Genomic DNA, 26,972 nt, shown 5'->3' on the forward strand with positions numbered 1-26,972 from the left:
ATGTAAGATTTTTTGGGGGGAATGGATATTTTCTTTCCAAATTTATTATCACACAATGAGTTTAGAAGGAACATTGAAATCTCAGGAAACAAAGAGACACAGGCTGTGCAGCAACACTACGTGATGCCCCTGCCGCTTTATCTTTATTTATCTGTGCAGTTTTCAATGCCTGAAAGGAGGTCTTTATGCGGAATATACATTGTAATACACATGTGTGATGTGCGCAGAGGAGGCAACTTTGCCTTCGCACCACTATTGGGTTCAGTGTGCTTTCAACTAAATAACCATAATTTCGGTGATCGAGAACAATAACAGGGAACCGAGAGGTCCCCTCTTTTTTGCTAGTTAAACTATATCAAGCAAACAGACATTGAAGCCAAACAAAGTATAGGGGAAATGAACCGTTGTGTTTATTCGAAACATATAAATAACAATGAAAAGAGAAGTGGAACTGGACAATGAGACAACTTTCTGCACATGGGGGCTGGACCCCTATCTTCCGCAATGCGCGCGCGGTGATCTATATTATTAATCTACCGCAGCAACCGCCCACACGTCAACTATCTTGAGTGCTTGTGTACGTGCAAGAGACTAGCACTGGGAGTGTTAGCCAGCGCCATTTGCGGCCAAGGCCAGCCGTGAGACGCTTCTGTGAGACGTTCGCCCAATCTATAAACACCATGGGAGGGTCCTAAATCTTATACGGCAGCGTTTTCCACCTTTCATTTCTTCATTGATGTTTTTTTTTTTTTCTGGCGCGTCAGACTTAAATTTGACTGCTTTTCCAAAATCTTGATCTGTCAATCTAGCTTAGCTTAATATTTCCGTACAGTACATTCACAAGGTTTCCGTTTGCTACAACTCAGATGGTGTGGGCCAAGACGTGGTCCATCGGCTGCGGCTACTCGCTCTTCACAAGGGGGCGCTGGTTCGTGCAGTCCTACGTCTGTAACTACGGTCCGGCGTGAGTGCTCTGCCTCGATTGGACGAACTCTTCGTATAGCGAGTTTGAATGTACACAGCTTTATTGCACCTTCCTGGGTGAGCACGTGGTCTTCCACGTATTCACGTCGGATACTTCACTCCACTTCAACTTTGATCAACACATACACACGTACACGCACACGAGCACACAGCAGCCCTTTTCATAAGAACATCGACCAGAATAGTTAGAGTTCAGGATTCTCAAGTTCGTGCTGGGCGTGCGGTCCCGCGCAAATTTGGACATAGCTTCCCGCAAACTGCACTATATATACGGCGAGTGCAAGGGTGTTAAAGTATAACTTTTAATTCTGGACACGCCGTAGTGGATGACTCCGGATTCATTTCGACCACCTGGGGTTCATGATTACGTGCACCTAATGCACGGTACATGGGCGTCTTTGCTTTTCGCCCCCGTCAAAATCCGGCCGTCGAGGCCGATATTCCATCCCGCGCGCGCCCTCGGGTTTAGCAGCGCAACACCACAGCCACTAAGCCACCACGGCTGGTGTGCGAGGGAGTTTAATGTCCATGATTAGTAAATCTTGTTTAGCGAGTTTTATCATGTCCTTATCCAGTAGGTAAGCTCTCCCAAGTAACAAAGGTCCTCATAAAGAAACGACAAAACATGAAAGTGCCAAACTCGAGAGATCAGATAGAATTTGCTGAACTGTCAAAACTGATCAAGAAGAAGAAAGTAAGAGATATCTGAAATTATGACGTGGAAAAGATTCAAGAAGCCGTAATATATGGACGCAGCATCAAATCAATGAGAAGAAAACTTGGTATAGGACAAGGTAGATGTATGCACTAAAAGATAAGCAGGGTAATATCATCAGCAATTTCGATCAGATAGTAAAAGCAGCGGAAGAATTCTATACTGACCTGTACAGTGCCTAGAGCAGCCAAGCTACTTTCATTCGAAGTAGTGATGAACAGGATACAGAGGCCCCTTCTATCACTAGCGATGAAGTTGAAAGGGCCTTGCAAGACATGACTATGGGGAAATGCTGCTGGAGAAATTGGAATAAGTCGATTTAATCAAAGATGGAGGAGATATCATGCTAGAAAAGCTTGCGGCCCTTTCTACGCAGTGCCTCACGACTTCAAGTGTACCAGAGAGCTGGAAGAATGTCCACATCATACTCATCCATAAGAAGGGAGACGTTAAAGAATTTAAGAATTATAGACCCATTAGCTTGCTTTCAGTATTGTATACAATATTCATCAAGATAATTTCGAATAGAATCAGGGCAACACTTCTCTTCAGTCAATCAAGAGAACAAGCTGGCTTCAGGAAGGGATATTCTACCACGGATCATATCCATGTCATCAATCAGGTAATCGAGAAATCTCCGGAGTACAATCAACCTTTCTATATGGCTTTCACAGATTATGAAAAAGCATTTGATTCAGTAGAGATACCAGCAGTCATAGAGGCATTGCGTAATCAAACAGTACAGGAGGCATACGTGAATATCTTGGCAAATATCTGCAAGGATTCCACAGATACCTTAGTTCTCCACAAGAAAAGTAGAAAGTTGCCTATCAAGAGAGGGGTCAGGCAAGGAGACACAATCTCCTCAATGCTATTCACTGCATGCTTAGAAGAAATATTCAAGCTCTTAGACTGGGAAGGCTTAGGAGTGAGAATCAACGCCGAATATCTCAGCAACCTTCGGTTTGCAGATGACATTGTCCTATTCAGCAACATTGGGGACGAATTACACCAAGTGATTGAAGACCTTAACCGAGAAAGTGTAAGAATGGGGTTCAAGATTAATATGCAGAAGACAATGTTCAACAACCTGGCAAGGGAACAAGAATTCAGAATCGCCAGTCAGCTTCTAGAGTCTGTAAAGGAGTACGTTTATCTAGGTCGGTTACTCACAGGGGAACCTGATCACGAGAAGGAAATTTACAGAAGAATAAAATTGGGTTGGAGTGCATGCGGCAGGCACTGCCAAATCCTGACTGGGAGCTTACCACTGTGGTTGAAAAGCAAAGCCTACAGCCATTGCATTCTACCTGTGCTAACATATGGGGCATAATCTTGGAGTTTAACACAAAAGCTCAAGAACAAGTTTAGGACCGCACAAAGAGCGATGGAAAGAAAAATGTTAGGCGTAACGTTAAGAGTCAGGAAGAGAGCGGTGTGGATCTGCGAGCAAACGGGCATAGCCGATATTCTAGCTGACATTAAGAGAAAGAAATGGAGCTGGGCAGGCCATGTAATGCGTAGGGTAGATAACCGGTGAACCATTAGAGTTGCAGAATGGATACAGAGAAGGGAAGTGCAGTCGAGGACTGCAGAAAACTGGGTGGGGCGATGAAGCTAGGAAATTTGCAGGCGCAAGTTGGAATCAGCTAGCGCAAGACAGGGATAATTGGAGATCGCAGGGAGAGGCCTTCGTCCTGCAGTGGACATAAATATAGGTTATGATGATGATGATGATGATGATGATGATCATGTCCTTGATGTCCCGCGGTAGAAGGGGGCGCGAATATTATACGCAAGCAACGGACACACAGACACGAAAAAAAAAATGGACACTAAAGATTAACACAATGCTTGTTTAGTGTAGTTAAGTATTTCTCTTCTTTTTTTAAAATCATGATTTGACTTGAAAGAAAGAAAGAAAGAAAGAAAGAAAGAAAGAAAGAAAGAAAGAAAGAAAGAAAGAAAGAAAGAAAGAAAGAAAGAAAGAAGAAAGAAAGAACGTACGTACTCGCTTGTCTCGTCAAGGGACCCTCATGTCACCAAATGAGTGAAAGAAGCGAGCCGTTTTCAAAGAGAAAAGTAGCGGAAAGGTGTGAAAAGTGGGTAGGGCCACATTTGGGACAGACAGAACCATTCATGAGACTGCGTGGTGCGTAGCGTCGCCCTTACCAGCCCCCTCGCCTACGCTACCAATCGGAAGCGCTACGCTCAGACTTAATATTACGACCATGTACCAAGCACGAGTCATCCGCACTCGACGCCGTACACTGTCTCGCATATGACAGATTTCCACTCGAGTTCGAAATTTACCCGCATAACCATCTTCACGTACAGAAGAGAAGCTCTCACTCGGTAACGAAGACGTACACCTCATGAGCGCACGCTTTGCCAGCGAATCAACAGTATTGTGTCGCAAACTTCTGGACAAATACATTGAGGTGCGAGTGGATTGAGTCCCTATACATGCGCTAGGAATTAATTGATAATTTATTTGCTAATCTATGCACAAATGAAACTTCACACCGAAGTGTCAAAAACGCCATTATGGGTTTGGGGCTATATACGCTCAGCATTCGAGGTATCAAACGACGTTTTAAAAATTAATGTATTATATAAAGGTTCTTGATAGTGCAAATTATCAAACGCAACATAATATTAGTATATAATTGGCAATAAATTTTACCGAACAACTAATTAAAAGTAAAAGTAGGCGTTATTTCACTACGTGTTTCGTTAATAAGTTTTACATTTTACAGTGTCACAAATAAAAGACACTTTAGAACGCCTGATTTTTTTTGGTAGAATTTACAATTATAACACGATTACCTCTCTGTACAACAACCGACGGTCAAATTATTAAAAAAGAAAATTCAGTGCACAGCGGCAAAGGCAAAAGGAAGGTCAAATGATAGAAATCTACGCTTTTGTTTTCCTGTCTCTTTTACCAAGCACTGAAATTCTTTAATGTCATGGTTCCAACTAGTGAAACTTTCTGTATTAACGACGGTGACGCCCCGCAGCGGCAACTACCTGAACAGCCGCGTGTATCTGCCGGGAGAGCCGTGCACGCGATGCCAGCCCGGAACCCGGTGCGTGGGAAACAGCAGCAGCATCTTCGGAGAGCGCAACGAGTCGGCCTTCAGCTCTCTCTGCAGTAAGCGCAGTTTACTTCTATGCCAGGAAAATAATGCGCTGACTATATACTGGTGATTTGATACCGCCTGTTTGACGCCACCACAAGGGCGTTCTCGCAAGAACCACGTTTGGTACCTAGGTAAAGGGGACAGGAGAAAGAAGACAGTGAAGTGCCAAACTAAACTGTTTAATGACAGCCTCAGAAACAAAGAAAAACATACAGCTAGATTTCCTATAGTATACCTATTAAATCTAAGCACCAACTTGTCCAAGAAGAAGTTCTCTTGGAACACGTTTGGTGCAGAGTTTTCAACAAAAAATTGCTATAGAGTTTCGAACTCTGGATAGTGTGTAATATGGGAGCTTCAAATTTGTCAGTGATGGTAAGTACATGAATTTTCCTAAACTTCGTACTTCTGGCTTCGAACAACATTGTGTCTTTGCAAATTGATCTTTTCAATGCAAAAAAAAAAAAAAACATGCATCGCAAACGCTACAATTCGCAGTGATTATTCGTCTGCGCAGGGTCTTCTTCCCTTCAGTGTTTAGGAAAGTAGGATTGCTTCGAAATTTGGACCAATATTGGCAGATGGCGGTGTAGTAAATATAGCCGCAAGACCATGCCAAACCACGAGCAAGAAGAGCTGGAAGATTCATGTACCCGCCATCATTCCCATGGTGGCTGAGCGATGGCGACGCTATATACGTCTTTAGTAATTTTAGCAAAAAATAAAGTTCTACAGTTTGGTACGTGAAGACTTTTTTTAAAGAATCCGCAGTTTCACACAAAGCTAGGGACAGTGCCGCGTCATGCAGAACACGCCGGTTCTCGCGAGAACACAGAAACGATAGTTTCTTACAGCATTACCTGTGTAAGAAATTTGGCGCCACCGTCTACGCGAGTTTCCTGTAGAATGGCGGCGTGTCACCGTGCCGGAATTTGAGTATAATTAGGCTAGTCTTAACGTGAATCGGCCTAAAACGTCGTCATAATGCGCAATTAGTTCTTGTAGTTCTCATAAATTTATAAAATAATAATTATAAATCCGAGGACACCTAAACGCTTCTTATGAGCTGAGACTGCGAAAGCATTAATGTCCAATTGAACGCCGCTGAGCGGTCCTTCGAGTTTTGCGCTGCGAGTAATGTATCACAGCAGTACGTGCTGCCCGAGCCAGAAAGCAGCAGCAGCCTGTGGTGCCAACGCCGCATGCCACCGACGCGGCGATGCCCTCTTTCGAAACTCACGCAACAACAGCTGGCGCGCTAGCGACCCTTTCGCCCACTATGCTCCGTCGAGGAGCGCTCGTGCCGAAAGCGAGGATGACGTGGCGTTGCGGCGATGCCCTCTCCCCTCACGCAACACCTGGCGCACTGTCACTAGCTGCAGCAGAGGTATATTTCGCCCGCTCTGCTCCGTCGAGGCGCAGCTCGCAGCAAAGGTGCGATTGATTGCATCCCCGCGGGGATATAGTGTGGGCATAAACCACGAGAACTTGCGTAGTGGAGCGCGCTACGTCACTCAAGGAGCCAGCGTTTACCGGCCATACAGCGATCATTCGCCCTCTCCGAAGAAGCCATGTATGTGAACAAACTGCTTATTTGTTCCTAATGCTTACAGTTGCACTTTTAACAAATAACGCTTCAAAACGTGCAATGTAATGACAGAAACTTGCTAACTTTATAAATGCTAGGATGTGAACGTCATTTTTATCAATTGTGCAAACGGCTGCTCATTATTCGGAAACCATTCGAAAAGTATTCGGTATTGGATTCGCTTCCGGCAATGTTCAATTCGTATTCGATTCAGTCTCAAATATTACTATCCACACACCCCTATACTGGCGTCGACAGGTTGCCGAGTGAGGAAATGGGCGGAGTTAGTTCCTTCAAATCATTTTTGGAACCGCTGGTGTCGCGGCGAACGGGCGCATTATCATCACGCGGCACTTTTCGTATCTCGCGCGCTACGCGCAAAGCGCGTAAAAAAATAATTCGCATGACATATCGCGCTGAAAGAGTGTGAACGGGGTGTTTCATGACGGAATAGCAGTTTCCATCGGAAAGCACTACCTTCATTTAAAAAAATGAAAGCTAGAAAGCTGTCTAAATATTATTCTCGAATTAGTCAGATGCATGATCCTCGAAGCGGAAGAGGCTTGATGACCGAACACCGAAGATCGCCTAATCATATGTTGTACTTTTTTTTTTTTTTAGAGCTCGGTTAGCGTTTGTTGAGACACTCTTTATACAACGTAGTAACAGAATTTATTTGCAATGCTCCGACAAGGAGATCCAAAAACCTTACAAATATCAAGAAAAACAATCATGCAGCACGAGTATTGCGTTACAACAGACGTACGGGACTAACCGCCATGGCACGGCAAATGACTAGAACGCCTTCCTTTCGTCACAGCATAGTGCATGTGTGTGTTCCTGTATAGTACTCGCCAAGGTGGTGTCTCGTCAGTTTTTCTCGCACGCGTACGGAGCTATCACGTGCGACCTGCCGCCTCACGCTACCCATTGCGTGATCTTCTTCGCATTCCGCGCCTCGTCTCCAGAGTCAGAGACCGAAGCCGGCCCGCAGGTAACGCTACCGGCGGGTACCGTCTTCTACTGCAACTTCCACGCGCCCAGTCTCGACTGTCCGATCAAGGAGGAGCCCTATGGGAGTTTCCAAGTGCGTCGACTAGTAGGCGGTAAGCTGTTCACGTCTGCATGGTCCATGTGTGAATGAATAAACCATTTAGAGCGTTAGAAAAAGATAGAGCGTTTGTAATTGTTGCAATTCCTAAAATATTACTAATTAGACATGCAACGAGGAAAATTGGTCGGCTAGTTCTCACAGATCACAATGTATACTATTCGTTTTCTTTCCTACTCGTATTTAAGCAGGTGTACATGTATTTGGGAGTATTTTTGAATAATTGACGCTGCTTGCTGGTGATATACGGACGTGCAACAGTGTGTGGTTATTGTTTGCAAAGGTGCTTTGTTTGTCGGCGAGGAAACGGCGAGTACCATTCGAATTGTACTGTAATTCTGTTTAAAGCTTGATTCCAATTCGTTGTACGCCAAACACGTATGTATATAACTATATACTTTTCCGTGAATAGTCCGTCGCTTTCATGTCGAGGGGGGCTTTCACTTCGTCAAGCTACTGAACGGATTGGCTTTTAGCGGATTCCTCTTAGTTTTATTTACAGAAAAATAAACTTGAACTGAAATTCGTTTTTTTTTGTTTTTTTTTTTTGTTTTTTTTTATGGCGGATGGCTTATCGCCGTAACTGTGGAAGCGGGCGCTTAAAAAAAAAAGAAGAAGATGGCGAATAACAAAATCCGAGAACACCTTAGCACATCTTGTGAGTTGTGCATGTGAAACCATTAATGTCCAAGCGTAGGCAGAAGAAAGCTTTCATTTTTCTGGGGACGGAAGGGGAGGGGGCTGGGGCCCGACTAGCTTTCCGAACCCCACCGATATATATATATATATATATATATATATATATATATATATATTCTTTTGATAACAGTTGCACTTGAGGAAACTTTGTGTGACCTCGAAGAATGGTTCACTGAAGTGACGGCCTTATACGTACAAGTATTTACGATACCTCATATTAGGGGACAGTTCATATTCACAGCCCGAGTCCCCTCGCCCCCCGAGTCCCCTCGCCCCCCGAGTCCCCTCGCCCCCCGAGTCCCCTCGCCCCCCGAGTCCCCTCGCCCCCTGAGTCCCCTCGCCCCCTGAGTCCCTCGCCCCACCAAGGCGTCTCCCGGATGAGCCATGCGACAAGCCATAGCCGGACAAGCTATGGACAAGCGTATTCAGTTAAACACGTTAGGGAGATAGGCGTTTTGTGCTTATCAAGTCGCGCAAATACACATGAATGAAAAAAAGCCATCTAACTCCTCGTGAAGTTTTTAATACACGAAGCTACAATCACGAAATATTTTCTTGACAAAAGATCAGTTGAGAAGATAAGACATAACATGCATAACAATTACACAATATGTAACAATTTCTAAACACAACTTATGACCAGAATTATTAGTACAGAGCAATGCGACTCCATAACGCAATAGTTCAATCACTTGTCAAAGCATGCTTATGCCATCGGTTTCATTTATTTCGAGGCGGCGAAGTAAATGATTACAGAGTAATAATTATCAGGCGCACAAATGAATAACCATATTAACAAATAAATAAAAAATCCAGAGGACACCTAAGCACTCTTTACGAGTTGTGAATGCGAAAGCATTAATGTCCAACTGAACGCCGCTGAGTGGTCCTTCGAGTTATGAACTCCACGCGGGCAAGCGAGCGCATTGAGACGCTTGGCCAACGCCTCCTAGATAGCACAAAGCCGGTGCACTTCGATCCGTAACTACTACCTTGCCCGACTGCCATAGAATGAAATGGGCGACGCTCCCGAGTAAGCCGCGGTGATTTCGACGTCACCGCTGTCGTCACCCCGGGCTTGGCTGTATCGTTGAGACGGAATCCAAGAACGAAACGAACGTTTATTCAGGAACTTTCGCCCAGTGTATACAGGGCGTCTCACGTAACTTTAGCGAAACTTTAAAAATATGTAAATGCCACGTAGGTGGACAGAACCAAAGTAATGTTTGTCGTCGCTTGGAGATACACAGATTATTTTTCGCATTCCGCCTAATTACTTCATTACCCCTGATTAATCAACTTCTCAAATATTATAATTAGATAAAAAGTGTCAATGAGAAAGAAAATTGTAGAGCAAGATAAAAAAAAAAAAAAAAAACTCCCGATACAGCTTTCTGTCGCTCAATACGCGCTACATAAAAGTGTTTTTACGAGCGTGAAAGAAGCCCGCGAATACACGCAAAGTGCCTCGAGCGTGAGTCGAGCGGCAATTCTGCGTCTATTCGCGGGCGCAGCAGCGCAGCCTTGACAGCTTCTGACCTTGGTTCGTAGATGCTGTCGCTTGTAGGAACAGGTCGAACTTCTGGATGAACAGGTCCCAATTCTTCGCGATGTTGCCTAAAAGTTGCAGGTGCTCCAGTGGCTTGACTAGTTCCATTGCTCGGAATTGCTACGGTTGCCCTCGTCAAGCGATCCCCCTTCTGATACCATGTGTATCGTTTAGACGGAATCCAAGAACGAAAAGAACGTTTATTCAAGAAACGCCCAGAGTATATATACTAGTCGGCATTCATAGCGCACGTGTTGCCGTAATCTTCGCGTTATCAGTCAATGCAAGCTGCTATACGTGCGACGCATGCGTAGTCTGCACGATACATTGGCAATGAAAATGTCGGTCCAAGTAGCATGATGGCATAGAGTGCACAGGCCTGCTATCTAGAAGGCGCTGGTGGGCCGCTGGTAGAAGGCGCTCAATGGGCCATTTGATGTTTTCGCATCAATCAATAAATAAGACGCAGCGATATCTCAAAAGCGCGAAAGTACACGAGAGCAAGTAGGAACAGCGTTAGAGTGTGTTAGTGAGCAGCTACCTACAGCATATGACGAAAAAATAATTGATAAGGAAAATACACAACATAGACTAGGGAGTTTTACATATTGCAATTTACAAGTTGTAGCCGTGGAGTTCGCAAGGCGGATCCACTTGGAACGAATTCTCGGAATGACACCAGTTTCGAGATATTAATTCCCGAACTTTGCGGAGAAATGCATTGGCGTTCCAGTTAGTTTCTGCCGCAATTCGGTCTCACCCTTTCAAAGGGCACCAAATAGAAGCTTCGACGGTAGACTGGCTGATCTGATTGCATTATGAAATTTGAAATAGTACTATCTTCCCTTGCTTGCGGAGCCTCCGATATGCTAGAAAGTAAGCAAACAGATACACATGTGGCGACGCCACATTTAGTTCCTGCGCCAGCTTCCGTGATCTGGGAGAGTTTGATGTGATTTGCTAAGGGCTAGTCAGTCGCTTCCCAAGAAAGGAATGAATACACTGTATTTGAAGATAAGCGCCACTTCGCGACTTTATTAAACTTTTCGTTAACCCCTTTCCTCCCATCTCAAAACAAAAGAAAGTTCAGGCGCCTGAAAATACCGTGAGCTATGAGGAGTAAACAATGACTTCGTCGGTGCTGTGTTCTGGGGCCGTATTCGGAAACGTTTCACTTCGGCGATAGTTCGCCTTTCGCCTTCAGGCGCGCGCTGATTGGCTGTTTCAGTAAAATTGGATGAGCTGATTGGCTCGTTGAGCCCGACGTCATTCAATTTTGCTCAACGTTCCAGCCGGTTTTCTCCGTCAACCGGTGAGTGCATCGCGGGTGGCGGAGAAAATCATCCAACCACATCGACCGCGCAGGCCCTCCACGTGGTGCAAGGTTTTGGTGAACAAAAATTTAATTTCTCACAGTGAAATACGTCAGAAAAATGGTAAAGTACAACATTACCATTCGGCGTCGGATTCACCGTCGGATTGCAATTTGAATGTGCGAGAAAACCTAATTCTGCTACGAGGAAACTCAAACATTTATACCAGACCTGCGCGCGTCGGGGCAATAGCAAACAATTAATAAAATAATAAAAAAGGTGCTAGGGCCTTCACAATTTAATATAAGACCACTTATATTGCCCCTAGAAAAAAACGTCTTCCCAGCAATACATTTCAGTTTAAAGGTGAAGCCGACTTTAAGGGATCGGTGTAAGCTTGGTCTTTGCAAGCTGGCTTGCAGTGAAAGCCTACTAGCCATACGCGAACGATGCGATGCGAACGGGTCCCGATAACGCTATCGCGTTCTACTCTTAAAGGCGAAGCTTAAGTGTACTCCAAGTTTTTAAAGCGGCGCTGCATAGTGCCAGCCGATTCGTCCGTCTGTCGCCTGTGCGCAACTACTATCATCATCAGCATGGCTCAAGAGTCGTCTTCTTCCATAGCTGGCTCGTTGGCGCCCCTCGGTGCAAACCCGCTCGTTCCACTGCTGCCGCGTTCGTCGTCGTTTTCTTCCACAGCTGGCTCCGTTGCCGCTCATCATTCCAGCGTAGAATTTTATTTCTCTTCTGTCGTCGTAATGGGGAGGCCGCGTTTACGGTGGTACGAGTCATTTTAAGGGGGTATGAGCCATTCATTGTCTTAGTGACGGACAGATTTAATTTTGAAGAATCGCAAGCGTCAATGCGACAACGGCTGACTGCGCGCATACCGTCAGTGACGTCGTTTTCTCCGTCGCAGCCGAACGTGTGTGTAACCTCATTAAGAAACACAAAGACGTAACCAATAATGTACTTTAATTAACTTTAATGTGCCGTCGAGATTAACCCAGTGACAAAAAATAAGGCAGGTTTGCACTCAGTCGCGCGAAGCTTAGGCACAGCGAAGCTTACTGGCTGCTACTGCTAGGTATGAACTTGGTTGCTGCTAGGTCTTAACTTGGTTTAACTTAACTACGCATGTAGGAAGGTATTCTCGAGCGACCATTTTCGGAGGTACCTTCCCTTTCGCGACATTTCGCGTGACTAGCGCTGGACGCGTGGGCGTCTACGGGCGACAGCGCTCCTGGCATTGCACAAACGCAGGCAGGCAAACCAAGTTTGGTCCAGTGCCAAGAACGCTGTCGCTTGCTGACGCCGAACGCGTTAAAGGCGAGCCGCTCGATATCAATCAGCCAGCTTCGCTGTGTCTTGAGCTTTGCGCGGTCTAGTGCAAGCTTTCGCCTTTTTTCTTTTTTTTTTTAACACGAAAGTGTTTTATGCCGGGGTCCACCAAGACTTCACTGACGTATTTCCGTCACGGAAATACGTCACACGAACATACACGAACATAATACAAAGAAAGAAACCAGAAGAAAAAGTTCCACAAACATGCAAAATTTGGAAATCGAACCCACGACCTCTCGGTCCGCGACGATAGATCGCCGAGCGTTTAACCCATTGCGCCACAAACGCATTTGCAGAGAACTACACAGACGCGCCTTATATATCTAACACTCCTCCGTGTACCCGCGCTCTTGCTCGGGGCGGTGCCGCCGCCTACGAGCAGAAAAGAGAAGTACTGCATTATGACACTAACGCGCACCGACAGTGAACGCTTCGGTGGTCTCAGCGCTACGACGCCTCGATGCCAGCATTCGAAGGGACGCTGGCATCAAGAAGCACTACCAACGCGTTCTCGCAGAAGCACTACTAGGTGGCGTTCACCGTAGTCAGCACAGCGGAGCGTGGCCTCCGCAATTAGCTCTGAAAATGTTTCTGAAGTTGATCGCGGAGGCTGCAATTACGACGCGCTGTACGCGCTGATTTGACTCGGTGACGATTCAGTTACGTGCTTTGTCTTGCGCGTTGTATTAGTGTGTCAGTTACGTGCTTCGTCTTTCGCGTTGTGCTAGCGTGTGCAGCGTAGTGCAGCTTCCATATGCACGACGGTTGCTCATGGTCATCGACGTTGTTAGTCGTGATGGAGGAGACGTGCCACCAGGCGTCAGCGTGGGTGCATCAACGCCTAAGGGCACTTTAGCCACAAAACACCAATAGACATTATATATCAATGTGCAATAAACATTACACTACTTCTGTGAAGACACGTTTCACTTTCGTGTTCTATACCGATTCCTATATAAGAGGAATCAACCACATTTTTCTCCCTGACACCGTTGCATGTAGGCTCCCTATTTTCTCCTGGCTCAGCGCGCCGCGGAGAGAAGAGAGGCAGGGGTCGGGAAAGCAGAGAGCTGGCGAGGAGGAGACCGCGTGCGCATGCACGCGTTCTCCTCCTCCTCCGGGTTGCTATGGCTACCACGGTACGCACCACAAATTACGGCTGGCTTAAACAGCTTCGCTGTTATTACCGGGGCCGCACGTTTAAGCTCCGCTGCATGGTTAACCATCTGTACCTCCGGAGTGCTTGGGCGGTGATTTTTTTTTTTTTTTTTAACTGATGAACGTTGAAACAAGGCCGCCATTCGTGTATGCCACTGCAGGTGGCGGTTACCTGACCACGACCGTAGGTCAGAACGAATCAGCGGCAGTGACTCTGGATCGAGTGTTGGCTTTGCCGGATAATGATACGGAGGCCTCAGCCTGCCTACGCTTCCGATTCCGCAAGGGCCCCTTCCGCGACGGCGCGGGAGGCTCTTCCCAACTGCACGTGCGGCTCTCGGTACTCGACCGGAACGTGATCAAGAGCAGCACGCTGACCCGGCACTACTCGCACTGGACACCGTACAGCATAACCATCACCCGGCCCATACAGGTGCAGGTGAGCGAGGCGGCGCACGCCGACGTGCCGAGATCCATGTTCGGTACATATCATGACCGCAATACTACTATACACTATAGTCCCTCGAAGACCTTTCAGGGTGGGCGACAGTGGCCCTCTTCATTCTTTTGGCCATCTCAATTCTTTAGCGCTGTTTATTAAACAGCACTTTTGTGTAATTAACTATGGAACGCTTATGCGCCCAATATGCACATGGGCGATGAACGTGGTCTCTTGTGGCCTGTGTTATTGTCCGTATTCTTTTAAGGCAAATATATTTTTTTCTGGCTCTTTCGCCAGTTTTTGTGGTGGTCAGGGTTTCACCGCTGATCCGAAGGCGCCGATACAAAGGGCTCGTCCGTCCCGCAACCTCGGTTGCGTCCCTCTTCTGGTCTCTCCCTCTGTTGCGGCAGCGGGAGAGGGCTCCGGCGACAAAAGAGGGGGATGGCAGTAGCCTTCCACGCCGGCGCTCGCGCCGCTGGAGACAACACGCGCACTAAAAATATGAAATTAAATTCTTCAGAACCGATTGTGAGTCACGGCGTAGTGGGAAGTCCGGATTATTTTGTACAACGTACACGAGCGTTTGTTGCATTTCGCACTCTTCAATATGTGGCCACTGCAGCAGAGAATCGAAACCGGTACCTCGCCGATATGTATAACCACCTATACTGTCGCGACAACTATGGTGATTGACGGCTGCTTTCTACGGAAAATTACGCAACGGCAAAAAAAGAAAAACGGTACCTAAACATTATTTCTGCAACAAATATACCTCTCCTCCTGTCCTTTTATTCCCCAGCCTCCCCCCTCCGCTGCGGTCAGCAGCAATTTCCCTTCCCTTCCTATAGTTTTCTATTTATAGTTAGATAAACAACCAATTACTACCACTACAAATACACACCTTCAAGCGCATCAGCCTTTTAAATAAGCGAAGCGCTCACCTATTCGTTTACATTGACATTTATGTCAACTGTTGCTGCACATCTTTTAATACTTGTTTTCCCCCTTCCTTATATATTTGCATGAAATGTTTACTGCAGTAAGTTTGGTAGATATCTTGTAGTCGAATACTGTATATTGAGGAATAACAGATTACACGCCCGTCCGCCGCCGCACACCGATGATGATGACCTCTAATAATATTGCACTTCGAGACGGTGTGGCTACTATGCGGCGTCAAATAGCCAGATATTTGAATCCTGCGTGAGCCTTAATTAGGTTAGTGCCTTCTAGCATTTTTCCTATCTCCACTTTATACTTTCTGTCTTTATATGAAGACCTCCACCTACCCGCCGCTGTTGCTAAGTGGATTTGGCGTTGCGCTGCTAAGCACGAGGTCGCGGGATCAAATCCCGACCGCGGCGCGGCCGCATTTCGATTGGGGCAACATGCAAAAACGCCAGTGTACCATGCATTGGGTGGACATTAAAGAACCCCAAATGGTGAAAATTAATTTGGAGTCCCGCAATTCGGCGTGCCTCATAATCAGATCATGGCATTGGCACGTAAAACCTCTATGTTGTGATCTTAACCATAATGACCCCGGCTACATCTTTATGTCGATCGCTGACCTAACCCTCCGGTCAGCTTTGAACAACACTTCTGGATGGGTGACGTTCCCTAAAGTCCTGGGTGGGTGAACATATTTTCAGTTCATTACAATGTGCTGAGTCGTGTTGGGAATATTACCTGCAACAGAAACATGCCCGGTAATATTCCTCAGCCTTGGTTCCGGGCTCTTCTGGATTTCAGTCTCCATTTTCCTCGGTCGTGGGCTTGGTCAGGGCGAGCAAGGGCGAAACATGCGTCATCCTGTTCCGAATATTTGCTCCGGTACGTTTTTGTCCTCAGGCAGCCAGCTCGAGACTAAAATGGCAGCAGACGCAGTCCCTACCCCCATCTGCCAAGCCACTATCAAATCGCTGGTAGGCGCCCAGTCAGGAACTAATGTTGTGGCAGGACTATGCTATAAAAACTATGGTCGCAATCTCTCGCACAGAACATAATTTTCCTTGTAGCCATTCAGACCAAAATTTTAAGTGGCATGCTCAATCAAACAAAAATTCCCGAAACGTTCTGCTCGAATAAAAGCTTTTGAAATGGCAAACTTACACCTGTACTGACTCGTCTTTTGAGGAAGGCGCGTCATGCAGAATGCAGATATGCACTCAGACATAAATACGATCAGATTTAATGTTGTTCGCTCACGAAAACTGTGTCACCAAGCGTAGAAGCTTGCGGCAAACTCAAGGTAATTTGTCCCGGCTAGTTGGTACGAATCTCACATGTCCTCGTCAATTTCCCGCTTCCTGCCACCATGTAACACAATTACGGCAATGTGTGTGCGTGTATGTCTCAGCTTGTTCCTAACCTGTTAAAGGAACCCTGAAACTTTTTTTTTTGTACAAACGTACCGAGTCGTTAGGGTAGGACCTTCTGATCATCAAGTGACACATTGAATCGCTCCGCATGAAGCGTGTAATTTATTATAAGGTCTCCCCCGAGTTTTCATCGGCTCAGTCATGTGCTGCACGTGACGTCAGTCAGGCGAGCTATCCGATTGGCTGCTCACGTTGCGTCATCGAAACTTTATGGTGAATAAGTGTTGTTCGCAATAGTTGGGTTAACTTGTTCCTATAAAAATGTTGCAGTTTCACCCGCAAGGCGAAGCATTGATTGCGACAGCTATACGAAGTAAGGCTAGTACTTCTATCAGGTGCATAAACTTCTGCAAACATTTGCTAACTAAATTAACAAGCATGCTGACATGCGCACACTCTCAATTGATGACCGCGGGCACTCGGTGTCAGAACGCTGGCATGACCAAGAGTGGTAGCAGCGGCGAGCGAATTCCCCTTCGTGCTGCCTCTCGCTTCAATGCGAACTAGGCACGCGAGAGCACAGCACACACGAAGCGGGCCGCGTAGGCTTCGAACCCATCTCAGATTGCCTCCAAGATAGAGCGTTGGCGGCCAAGCTCAGCTGCCGCAGCCAGAGTAGAGAAAATGCGCACTAAACTATCCCCTCCTCCCCATATCCTAGCGCGCGCACATTTCCCCGCTCCCCCTTCCGCTCGTGAGAAGACCGCACACCATTGCCGCCTTCCCCCCTTGTACGCGTAAGACGCCGCTGCATGAAGGCGCGCTCACACAAAGCCACCTCCTGTGACGTCGCAGACCTTGCCCGAGGAGGCACTAGCTCACCATCCCTCTCGGTTACTCTCGGCGCAACCTCAATAAGTTTCCTTAGGTACTGCAAGTTCCTATGCGTTGCAGTTTTTAAATACCTCCCCCCCCTTCCATTTCTTAGATAAATGGGAACGGGATCGCCGACTCTGAGCGTACGAGCAGGAACAAGAGGAACGCAACTCTTTCTACTGTACTTTGAAATCTGTGACATCATAGCAATGTACCAGCGGTGTGGTTCCAGCGCGAAATTCAATAATGAAACTCTTGGACCTTTATTTTCTGCTAATAAAATTCCTTTTCTGCCAATTAGCAGATTAGGTTTAAGAAAACACCTAGCAACGTTCAATTTAATTTGGCATTCCTGTTGGCTCTATTGTCAAGACAAAGTTTCATAATGGTAGCAGCGCCAGTGTGCTGCGAGTCTTTTGCATGGCCATGTCTTCGTATGTGAAGTGTCCGCGTTTGTATTGAAACAGGCAATTGTTTTTTTCAGTTGACGCTGCTGCTAAAGGTGGGAGCAAACAGCGCTCCACAGTACTTCGACCTGACTGATGTCCTACTTGCCAGTAAACCCTGCTGACTCGTACAGCAGCTCCGCGAGTCCCAGACAAACAGGACGCTCTCGCACCTGCCTCCACACAACCACTCAATGGCGGTGGACTTTGTTAATGAATAATGATGTCACCATGATTGGAGACCAATATGTTGCGTCTGAACTTAAGTAGCAATATTATGGCTGTGGAAGATAAGATGCAAATGCCCTAGATTCGAATGTATGCATCAGCGCTCGTCGAATTATTAGGCTTACCGTGGTTTACCAATTACGTTCGTAGGGATTCTAGTACTCAATTCTTATCAGGGGCAAACTTGACCTCCGAGCCTCCAACGCAACATATTTTGAATGCTAACAGCTAAGTGTGTATGTGTGTTCAGAGTTAAATGTACTCTAGATTCAGTTTAATGTATTTGAATGTTTGATTTATGCTGTCCTAGTTAAACGAGTGCCGGCCGGCTCGCACTAGCAAAATGTGCTGCAAGTATCTCGGTATGCAAATTTACCATTTTTACTTGGATATCCTTCGAAGTTTAGTGAAATAAAATTACTCCCAGAGCCCACAGTACAATCGTCAAGTCCTCTTTGCATGCATCATGTATGACTTGCGTATTGAAGTGCAAACTACCAGTCAGCTGCTCATTACTGAAATGCTCTCGAGAAAGAACAATCTTGTAAATAAGCACATAACATCCACGTCTTGGTCGTCCTGCTACCTTAATGGGGTACCAACATATTTTCAACTATTCTCTTTATTGCTAGAAATGGAGGTCCTTGACCTCTAAACCCTATAAAAAATAGTGACGAGCCTCAGAACACCGTTAATATAATAGCTTTCCTACAGCCAGTTTGTTTCGTTTCCCAGGAGAACGCTGTTTCGACGTTGGAACAGTATGTTGACATGTAGGAGCATGACATTGCGAAATTTCGACAATCGCTCCGGCGGCTCGTGTGCTGCTACATCGGCCCTCGCAACAAGTAGCAGCATACGAGGCGACTGAGCTGGAGCAAGTGTAGAAATCTCACAGAAAAGTAAACTACAGTTACACTACTTACAGTCCTGAATAGGTCCCCTAGTATTCCATAAACAGTTGAAAGAGGGAAGAATTTTGGCCTCCTGTCCAGGTGTACTCAGTGTTGGTGTGATGACAAGAGGCAACAGGAAAACAGGGGTGAGGGTGCGACATTGATGGTGTCCACTCCCGATTTGGGTTGGTCTGCTGCTTCTGGTAAACGGTGAACTGATGGACTTGGTAAGCTCCGTCAAAGTGGCCACGTTAGCTGACGTGTCAGTTAGCCCCTCAGGTGTGTGCCGACTATCTGGGCAATCCCAGATGCTACCCGGAACTCGGGGTCATTCGAGTCATTCGGGTGGTGCCACAATGCAGTTCTGAACACAAATGTGCTAAGTTGTGTGCAAAGAAGAAGGTTTTCTTGGCGGCAAAATTATAGCTGCTGAGAACTCCACGGCCGAAGTTAATAGAATGCAGTTGCTGACTGCATGAAGGAATTTCATACGAGATTGAGCACAACCTTACAAGATGACATAACTAGTGCTGCTATTACCTGGCTACCTGTCAGTACAAAGGCAACATTAAAGGGACATTAAAGAAAAATGATTTGAGTCATAATAGCAAATTACTGTAATACTAAAATAAAAAAATACTGCAAGACGAATACTGGTACACCAGACAAGGTGCAAAAACGAAAGACTGGTGGCAATGCCACCTTGAAAATTCCTGCACCACCTGCCATTCTGTCACAAATTTTGATAGCATCTAATCAGGCCTTGTTAATTTACAGTCAACAAGATGGACTACATTGTAGTATATTCTGAAAGAGCCAAGCACTGAACTTGGAAAGCTTCAAAAACGTGTGGCGAGTCATGACACAAGAAAAAAAATTCTAAATATGCATCACAGACGTATCGGCGCAGGGGTTTGGGAGCGAAATTCAAACTGCTTACTTTAACCTATCTTCTTTTCTAATATTAAACCTATCACTGTAAAATTAATGCAAATTCAGGAAGATTTCTGGAATAACTGTTCAGTTTAAACTGTTCTAGCATGTCTTTAGAGTCCATTTAATGGTAACATCTGCATGGCAGGGTAGCTACCATTTTCTGGAATGTTCCTCCACAATCCACCGCAAGGTAGTCTTTCCATAATGATATGGACCCTGGGACAGACGTACAGAGTCGTCCACTCTTAGTACATACACGGCGCAGCGTGACCGCAGTCCATGGAGCGCCAGCGCACCTAGCGTGGCCGCGCATCGAAGCTAAGCGGCGCAGGTGCACTGCGGCTTGGAGGCGGGGCTTTGTTTCATATGTAGCATGTTGCTCTCCTGCGATATAGGTGATGCGAAGCCCTGCCTTTGAGCCTCCCATGCACCTGTGCCGCTTAGCTTGGATGCGCGGCCGCGCTGTGTGCTCTGGCGCTCCGTTGAGCGCGGTCACGCTGCGCCATGTTAGTACTAACAGTGGACGACCCTATACATCCAGGTGAATACAGTGCTTTGTGTCTCACTGCCGTTCAGCTTCCCTCAACCTTATTTCTCTGAAGTAGTGACGTTGTCCGATGAAATCGAGCATTTGATGGAAGACTGTCTCGTCAGGTAAAAGTATCATTGCAAGATTGGGTCACTGATCAAGTCAAAACAAACGTTTCTAGACTTGTTTCAATAAGGAATCCTTCCATACAGGTTCTGTATAGAACCTTACACATCACGAAGTTTGTGTGTTTTGATTCGTCGATGTAATCTTTCAATCGGTGATCCTGGGACACACGACCAGTGCAACAATACTAAGTTTCCTCCCGAGACATTTAACTCCATCGGCTCTATACAAAGGGGTACGCCGGACGACTGGGTTATGCAACAAGGTCCGGTGGCATACACTCTATGATGTAGGAATTTGTGCATGTACAATAGTATGAAGCATCCATTCCATAGCTGGACAAGTTGGGGTGATGTTAAATTACAGTCGATTCTCGATAATTCGAACTCGAAGGGGCCCGAAAATTTGTTCGAATTAAAAGGACTTATTTTGAAGTATTCTTGCACGATGTACGAACGGTGCGAGTCGCGAAATGTGGCGCGCAAGCACGTAGCGAGCGAGGGCCATGAAACTGCCCACGTGGGCCAATGCTCGCTTCCCGATAACCGCAGAAAACGGAACTTCAGGGAGCGGGCGGCGCCGGCACGGCGACGGGTGCGTGCGGAGACCATCGAAGGTGAGGGAGGAGGGCGACAGAGAAGCAAATTTGGCCTTGGCAACGCCGGCACTTTGGTGGCTCCCCTCGACCTCCCTCTCAACTCCCTCGTAGCTCCCCCACTTTTGACTGTCTCCGTGCACGCCCGCCGCCGTTTCTTGGCCAATCCCCCGTGGTGGGTATGCGCCATGGCATAGGAAGCAAGCAAGCAAGCCTCCCGCCGTGCCGGCACCGCCGCTCCAGCCGGCCCGGCGCCAGCTTAGCCCGCTCCCCGAAGTTTCATTTTCTGCCGTTATCCGGTAGTTGGCTGGACTAGGCCTCTGCCGTTGCTTCTCTCTGCGCCGCAGCAGCAGCGATGGGCGAGACGTGGGCTCATATGCGCGTGTTCCGGCACGACGGTGAAACGGCGACCTTGCCATTTGAGAGTGAAATTTCCGCCGCATTTTTTTTTTCCGTTTTCTTTTTCTCCGCATGGCATTGAGGGGTCTCTCCTAAGCTTTTGCTCTATGGCGGTGTCAGAGCAATGCCGGTCGGAGGTGCCGCTGCGTGATATGGCGCGCTGCTGAGGGCATTGTTGATGCGCCATATGTTCGAATTAACCGTTGCAAATGTTTTTGCGTTCGAATTACCGGGCGTTTTTGCCCATAGGAATACACATAACTTTGACAGGACCACAGTGTCAGTTCGAATAAACCGGAAGTTAGAATTAAGCGTGTTTGAATTAACGAGATTCGACTGTACCAATGACCTGAAGCAGAAGGCAACCTTAGTCTATATGGCCGGAATCTAATGTCATGAAAACTGCATTCAGTAGGGCCACAAAGACGCTTGCAGATGCCATCGACACAATACCCAGCATGCAAGAGCTATCGGGCCTATTCGAATATTAATTCAATGCCATTTAGAAATGAAAAAAAAAAAAACAGTTTTATTGTCAACAAACAATGTCGCATTACACTTCTTTGAACCAGAATTTTTCATGTGGTGCTTTGTTCTGGGTGTAAAATTACATTAAGTCTGCTTATGCTCTTTATGACAAATGTTTTCAAGAACTGTCAGTACAATTCAATGCAAGACTTCTCTTAGTCTCTGCAAAGAGAAGTTAAATCAAACCAAACAGCTGAAACACACTGTTAAGCACTGGTGCAAACTTCCAGAAAAGGCAGAATGTTAAAAAAATGACAAATTTCAGCTCTCATACAACCATCACTGCGCTGTTGCCATCAAATTGCATAGCATGCAGAGAGCAGCGACCATTTAGGGAAAACATTCGCACATCACCTTAAGAAACACCAATAACAAGTTTTAATAGATTCCAAACCTCTAACTTGGCGTCTATTAAAAAATGCTTTACAACTTGGCACACGTCATGACAGTCAATCCTCGCATTAATCTACAGTTTAATACTGTGACTAGCATATTAATTTAGTGTTATTTTTATTTATTTTAGTGTTTACTTTTGGTTTGTTACCGCTCAAACTTGACATATTTACGTCTCTTGCATTAATATTACCTGCCCCTATGGTTTAAAATTTTGCTATATTATGCTCCTATACAGACCTTGCAGCAATGCCTGTCTGGTATAACCAGAATAACAGCGTAACCTTCATGCATTAAATGAACTACAGAAATGTGAAGTTTGAAGTATTTTCGGGCGGGTTGATCGCACGTTGCCTTACTTTATTAGAGGTAAAATACTACCCCTTAGTGGTCTTAACCGGATTAAACTTGCATTGTCCAAAAACTAGTTCATCCCGACTATGCAGCTTTGAACCATCTGTTTGAGAAAAAAAGACGCTTACCAATTTCAGAACCTCACATTTCGCTACTACTTGCATTACAATGCGGTATGGATCAAAGCTGACACAGTATATAATTGCCATGTTCCAACGGGCTCAAGAGGTCAAAACAAATATTTTTAAAATGTGACTGCACTTGCTTTAATATTGATTACTTTCAGACTTATTACTATAGCATTCTTGCCTCTAAATAGAGGCAAAAAATCAGCAAAAAATTCTCCTCAGCAAAAAAGCATTCTTTATTATGGCTGCGCCAGTGCAGCGCATGATCTCTGCTGATGTATGCCACCTTATGCCTATTCGTTATGTATCATGCGAGTGTTGCCAAGCAGCTCTGCTAAACGAACCATATCAGATGCGTTTCAAGGTACCACCTCCTGGGAGATTCAATAACTAAAGAACCCAAGAATAGCCTTCTGCTCCACCTCCAGATTTTAGCACTGTCAAAATTAAACATGCTAGTCACAGTATTTAGCTAAGAAAGAGCAGAAACCCAAGTGGAGGTCTCAAGTGTAGTCAGTGAGTAGGGAGACTTCAAAACAGCTGACCTAAAGTTAGCACACACTATTGGCCCTGTGTACAGAAAGGCCCAAGTCGAGTCAGTTTTGCATGTAAGCAATGACATAGTTGCTTGTGTACATAAATGCTCGCAAGTCAGTTGTGTCTGCTATTCCTCAAGCTATCCACTGCCAAACATTTGGTTATATATATAGGAGTTCATGCTCAAAGCATGCACAAATCAGCTGTTCAGACGCATAATGCTCTTGTGATCCCAATGATGTGAGATGAGTGGGCATGACTTAATACAACATATCAGCATTATTGCTATTAACAGGTTACAGCCCCCCTGACAATGGCATATATGCAGTTACTCCCCACGCTCCGCCCCAGGTCTCTTCCGGAAATGTATTATCCATTCTGGTAGGAATTTATTAGAAGACCTAGCTACATTCAGTTCAGGCATGACATCTGTTAAGACACTTCAAAATGGATGAAAGAGTGGTCGCATGTACAGTGGTGGTAAGCCCTAACAGATGTATACCTAGATATGTTATCTGTGCATACCTTGTGCAAGTGGAAGTAAAGAAAGCGATGCAAAATGCCAAAGCAAAAAAAGGAAGAGGAAAGGAATCACAGCTCTAATGCCTGGCTCTGTTCACGCAGTGGAACCAGTGTTGGACAAGGCCAACAAAGCTAAAATACTTATCTATATTCAGAGTTGGTTCGACATCCAAGCCTCTATCGCAGCACACTCAAACAACATCTACAACAAGTGAAAAATAAAACACCTTCATGTATAAAGATTGGCAGGTGTTGGGAAAAAAAATAAAAAGGCTGTCTTACAAGACTAGCCTTTTGAGATAGTAACAAAAACCGCATGTGCACCCATACACTGTCCCCTTAGTGACCTTTAACACAAGTGCAAAAGTAGTAATAAAGCACCGAACACAGTTGACAATTCTTCGAGAAAAGTAAAATGGTTTGGTTCTGCTGAAACCAAGTTCTCGGGAATTATGGAATGAAAATGTGTTGTAAAGCATCGGCATGTGCGAACTTGCAGAGATTATGTGGGCCTCTTACAACAAACATGTCTAAAACAACGAAACAAAAGCACACTTGGGCAGATATGCGCGGTCCATTCTCCTAACACAGGGCTTCCTTTTACCATGTCGTGCTCTACTAGTACAAGAAATGACGAAATTACATGGAAAAAGAAAACCACTTGAACTCAAAATTCAGCTTAAAACAGCTCCGATAAAAAAACCGGGGAGGGGGCACTATAACATTGCTGACTTAATTTTCACACTCATCAATTCAGGCAAGTGGCTTGCTTCCCAATGGGTCCAACTGTTCAAGAAGAAAATCATCCTTTCCAAAGGAGAGTCCTCGGCTGAAACCATCCTGAAAAGAGGCAATGATGATACAGATGACCTGCAGAAACAATTAGCTAAAAGATGTGCTGAAATTACATCTACAGATGCTCCAAAAGAGCACAGCTGAATACAGGTGCAACCCCACCGACATGCTTAACACGTTTTGAATAAAAACTTGTTAGTCCTGGTCAGTTCGTATTTTGACCAGTGCAATGCTGTCTCCACAGACAGATGAAAGCACCATCAATGCATGCACTGAATCTTTCTCCCATGGCAATATAACCAAATTCAATTGAGTTGAAATAGTAGCTGCTTGTTTCTCTGCAACAGTCATTATCCTGCGCTTCCCTCATGTAATCCCCACTCTCATTGGTGCAGGCATCGAGAATGCACTTGGCACCACTTGAAACTGCTTGAAGAAGTCGCCCAGGATCGTGTAGCTATTTGACACATAAATGAAAAACGCTCAATGTGCGGAACTCTCAAGACAAATGGCAAATGCAGCTGATGCAGCCTTTCAACACTTAGTGGTTTGGCTTGGCTTGTCCTGCGGTTTGGATAACTTGAGTGCGGTCTGCGACTACTGAACGTACTAGGCTTCATTTTGGTTTCAAGCAAGAGTCAGCGAGAGGGCTGGCAATCATGCCAGTGACATTAAAACCAAAATATTGCTATTTTCGCTTGTTTCTGTGGCCAAATTGGAATGCGGTTGTGCAAGCGGAGTCCAAATATTGAAGCACGCTTTAAGGACACGCCATAAGGTGCCCAAAATTTCGGAAATTTCTGCCAGGACTATGGCGCATAAAAAAATAACACTAGACCTCTTAAAGCAGAAATCGAAAGTGCATTCAGCCTTCTTGTCGATAAACACATAGGATGCCTTCGATTCCGGCAAAAAGATGACAAAACCAGCGTACTTTACTTTCACAGAATAGGACGTTCATTGTCACCACTCTCAGAGGGCATTTTATCCCTATCTACGAAGAACCACTACATCTCGAACTCCATACAGTTGATAGTGTGCTTGGCATTCTGGATTTAGCCAATGATTTCACAACAATTACAAAAGGGATGATGCCCCACACCTAGATTAAACACTTTGTTCATCCTGGTCGTGAACTGCCACCTACTCATGCTCTACGTCTCTTGCTCCTCCTCCGCATCGCCCTCGTTGATCTCCTCTCCCATCGGTGGGCGAGGATTTTATCGGCCGTGGAAGTTATACGGAACCTCTCGGCGCTACGACGATGACAGAAATGCTCCTGGACCGTCCGTGTAATTGCTATCACAATAATAAAAACGAGAGAAAGTCCCCTCCTGGTAATTATTTTTTTTTCTCCTTCGGTACTCTCAACCGATCAGATAAGGCGACCTTGAGTTTTTAACTAGTATCCAGAATAGCACCCGAAAGCTGCATTTGCAGATACAAGTTCTTGCATTGTTGCGTTGTGCGATTGCGCTCGAACGTCTGTTGTGTTGTCATTATTCAGTACGTGCTTGTGCTCACCCCCCTGTGGTCCTCAAATCTCCGCCTCTCAAAATTTGGGGAGAACCCTGGTAGCGGAGCAGGCTGCGTCGCTCAGGAAGCCATACTTTACCAGCCGCTATACAACTATCATTTGAGTCCTGTGCATGCGAAGAAGCTGCTTATTTGTTCCTAGTGCTCCATCTGTGCTTTTAATAAACATTGCCTCATAATGTGTATTGTAACGAGAGGAACTTGCTAATGTTATGAATACTAAGATGTGAGCATAGTTACGAATTGTGAAATTCTCAATACCAGAAACTCAATACCAGAAAGCTATTTAATATTTGATTGGCTTCTGGCACTATTTGATTCGTATTTGATTTAGTCTCAGAAATTAGTCTCAGAAATTACACTGGCACAGTCCCTAATACAGCAGAACCTAGATGATACGAATCTCGCGGGGTCGCGTGAAATATTCGTATCATCCAAAATTCGTATCGTCAAAACATACACAAAGTCAAGAAAAAATGAATTTATTTGTAACAGAAAAAATTCCTAATATTCCTAAAACCTGGTGATACCATTCCTTGCTGCTGCGTTTTCCCGGCTGCTACATTGCGTTTTCGCAGTCCCGACCTAAATCCTACATTGGCTTACATGTATTACCGTATTTACACGATTGTAGGTCGACCCATTTTTTCAAATTTGGCAATCCAATGTTGGGGGGTCGACTTAGAATCGAAACCGAACCGTGTACCGCTAGTAACGGCAAGAGAAACGAGAAATCAGGGGCGCTATGGCGTGGTTACAACTTTGCACCTACGTTTTT

General features: G+C 45.6%; 2 protein-coding genes across 14 annotated transcripts in view; one reads left to right on the forward strand and one right to left on the reverse strand.

Annotated features, from left to right (window-relative positions):
- Positions 1-5,457: 5,457 nt before the first annotated feature.
- Positions 5,458-18,361, forward strand: LOC125939680 (uncharacterized). Its single transcript, XM_049669092.1, has 4 exons — positions 5,458-5,494; positions 7,282-7,539; positions 13,769-14,046; positions 17,731-18,361. Exons 1-4 carry the CDS (start codon positions 5,458-5,460, stop codon positions 17,815-17,817), a joined length of 660 nt encoding a protein of 219 aa, XP_049525049.1. The 3' UTR covers positions 17,818-18,361.
- Positions 18,362-21,914: 3,553 nt separating this feature from the next.
- Positions 21,915-26,972, reverse strand: part of LOC119456826 (PTB domain-containing engulfment adapter protein 1-like) — a 73,819-nt gene continuing 68,761 nt past the window's right edge. For all 13 annotated transcript variants that reach the window (XM_049669374.1, XM_049669369.1, XM_049669375.1 and 10 more), the window contains one exon: positions 21,915-24,703. In XM_049669374.1, coding sequence (XP_049525331.1) covers positions 24,617-24,703 — 87 coding nt within the window. In that variant the 3' untranslated portion in view covers positions 21,915-24,616. The remainder of the gene's footprint in view (positions 24,704-26,972) is intronic.

Source organism: Dermacentor silvarum, chromosome 6 (genome assembly GCF_013339745.2).
Source record: "Dermacentor silvarum isolate Dsil-2018 chromosome 6, BIME_Dsil_1.4, whole genome shotgun sequence".
In the NCBI taxonomy this organism is placed as follows: Eukaryota; Metazoa; Arthropoda; class Arachnida; order Ixodida; family Ixodidae; genus Dermacentor; species Dermacentor silvarum.

Bases quoted from the DNA above. Each gene is read 5' to 3' on its own strand.
- LOC125939680 (XM_049669092.1), top strand. From the start codon at position 5,458: ATGCCAAACCACGAGCAAGAAGAGCTGGAAGATTCAT. The intron at 5,495-7,281 runs GTACCCGCCATC...GTTCCTGTATAG, and splicing joins AGAAGAGCTGGAAGATTCAT to TACTCGCCAAGGTGGTGTCT. The intron at 14,047-17,730 runs GTGAGCGAGGCG...TGTTTTTTTCAG, and splicing joins CCCGGCCCATACAGGTGCAG to TTGACGCTGCTGCTAAAGGT.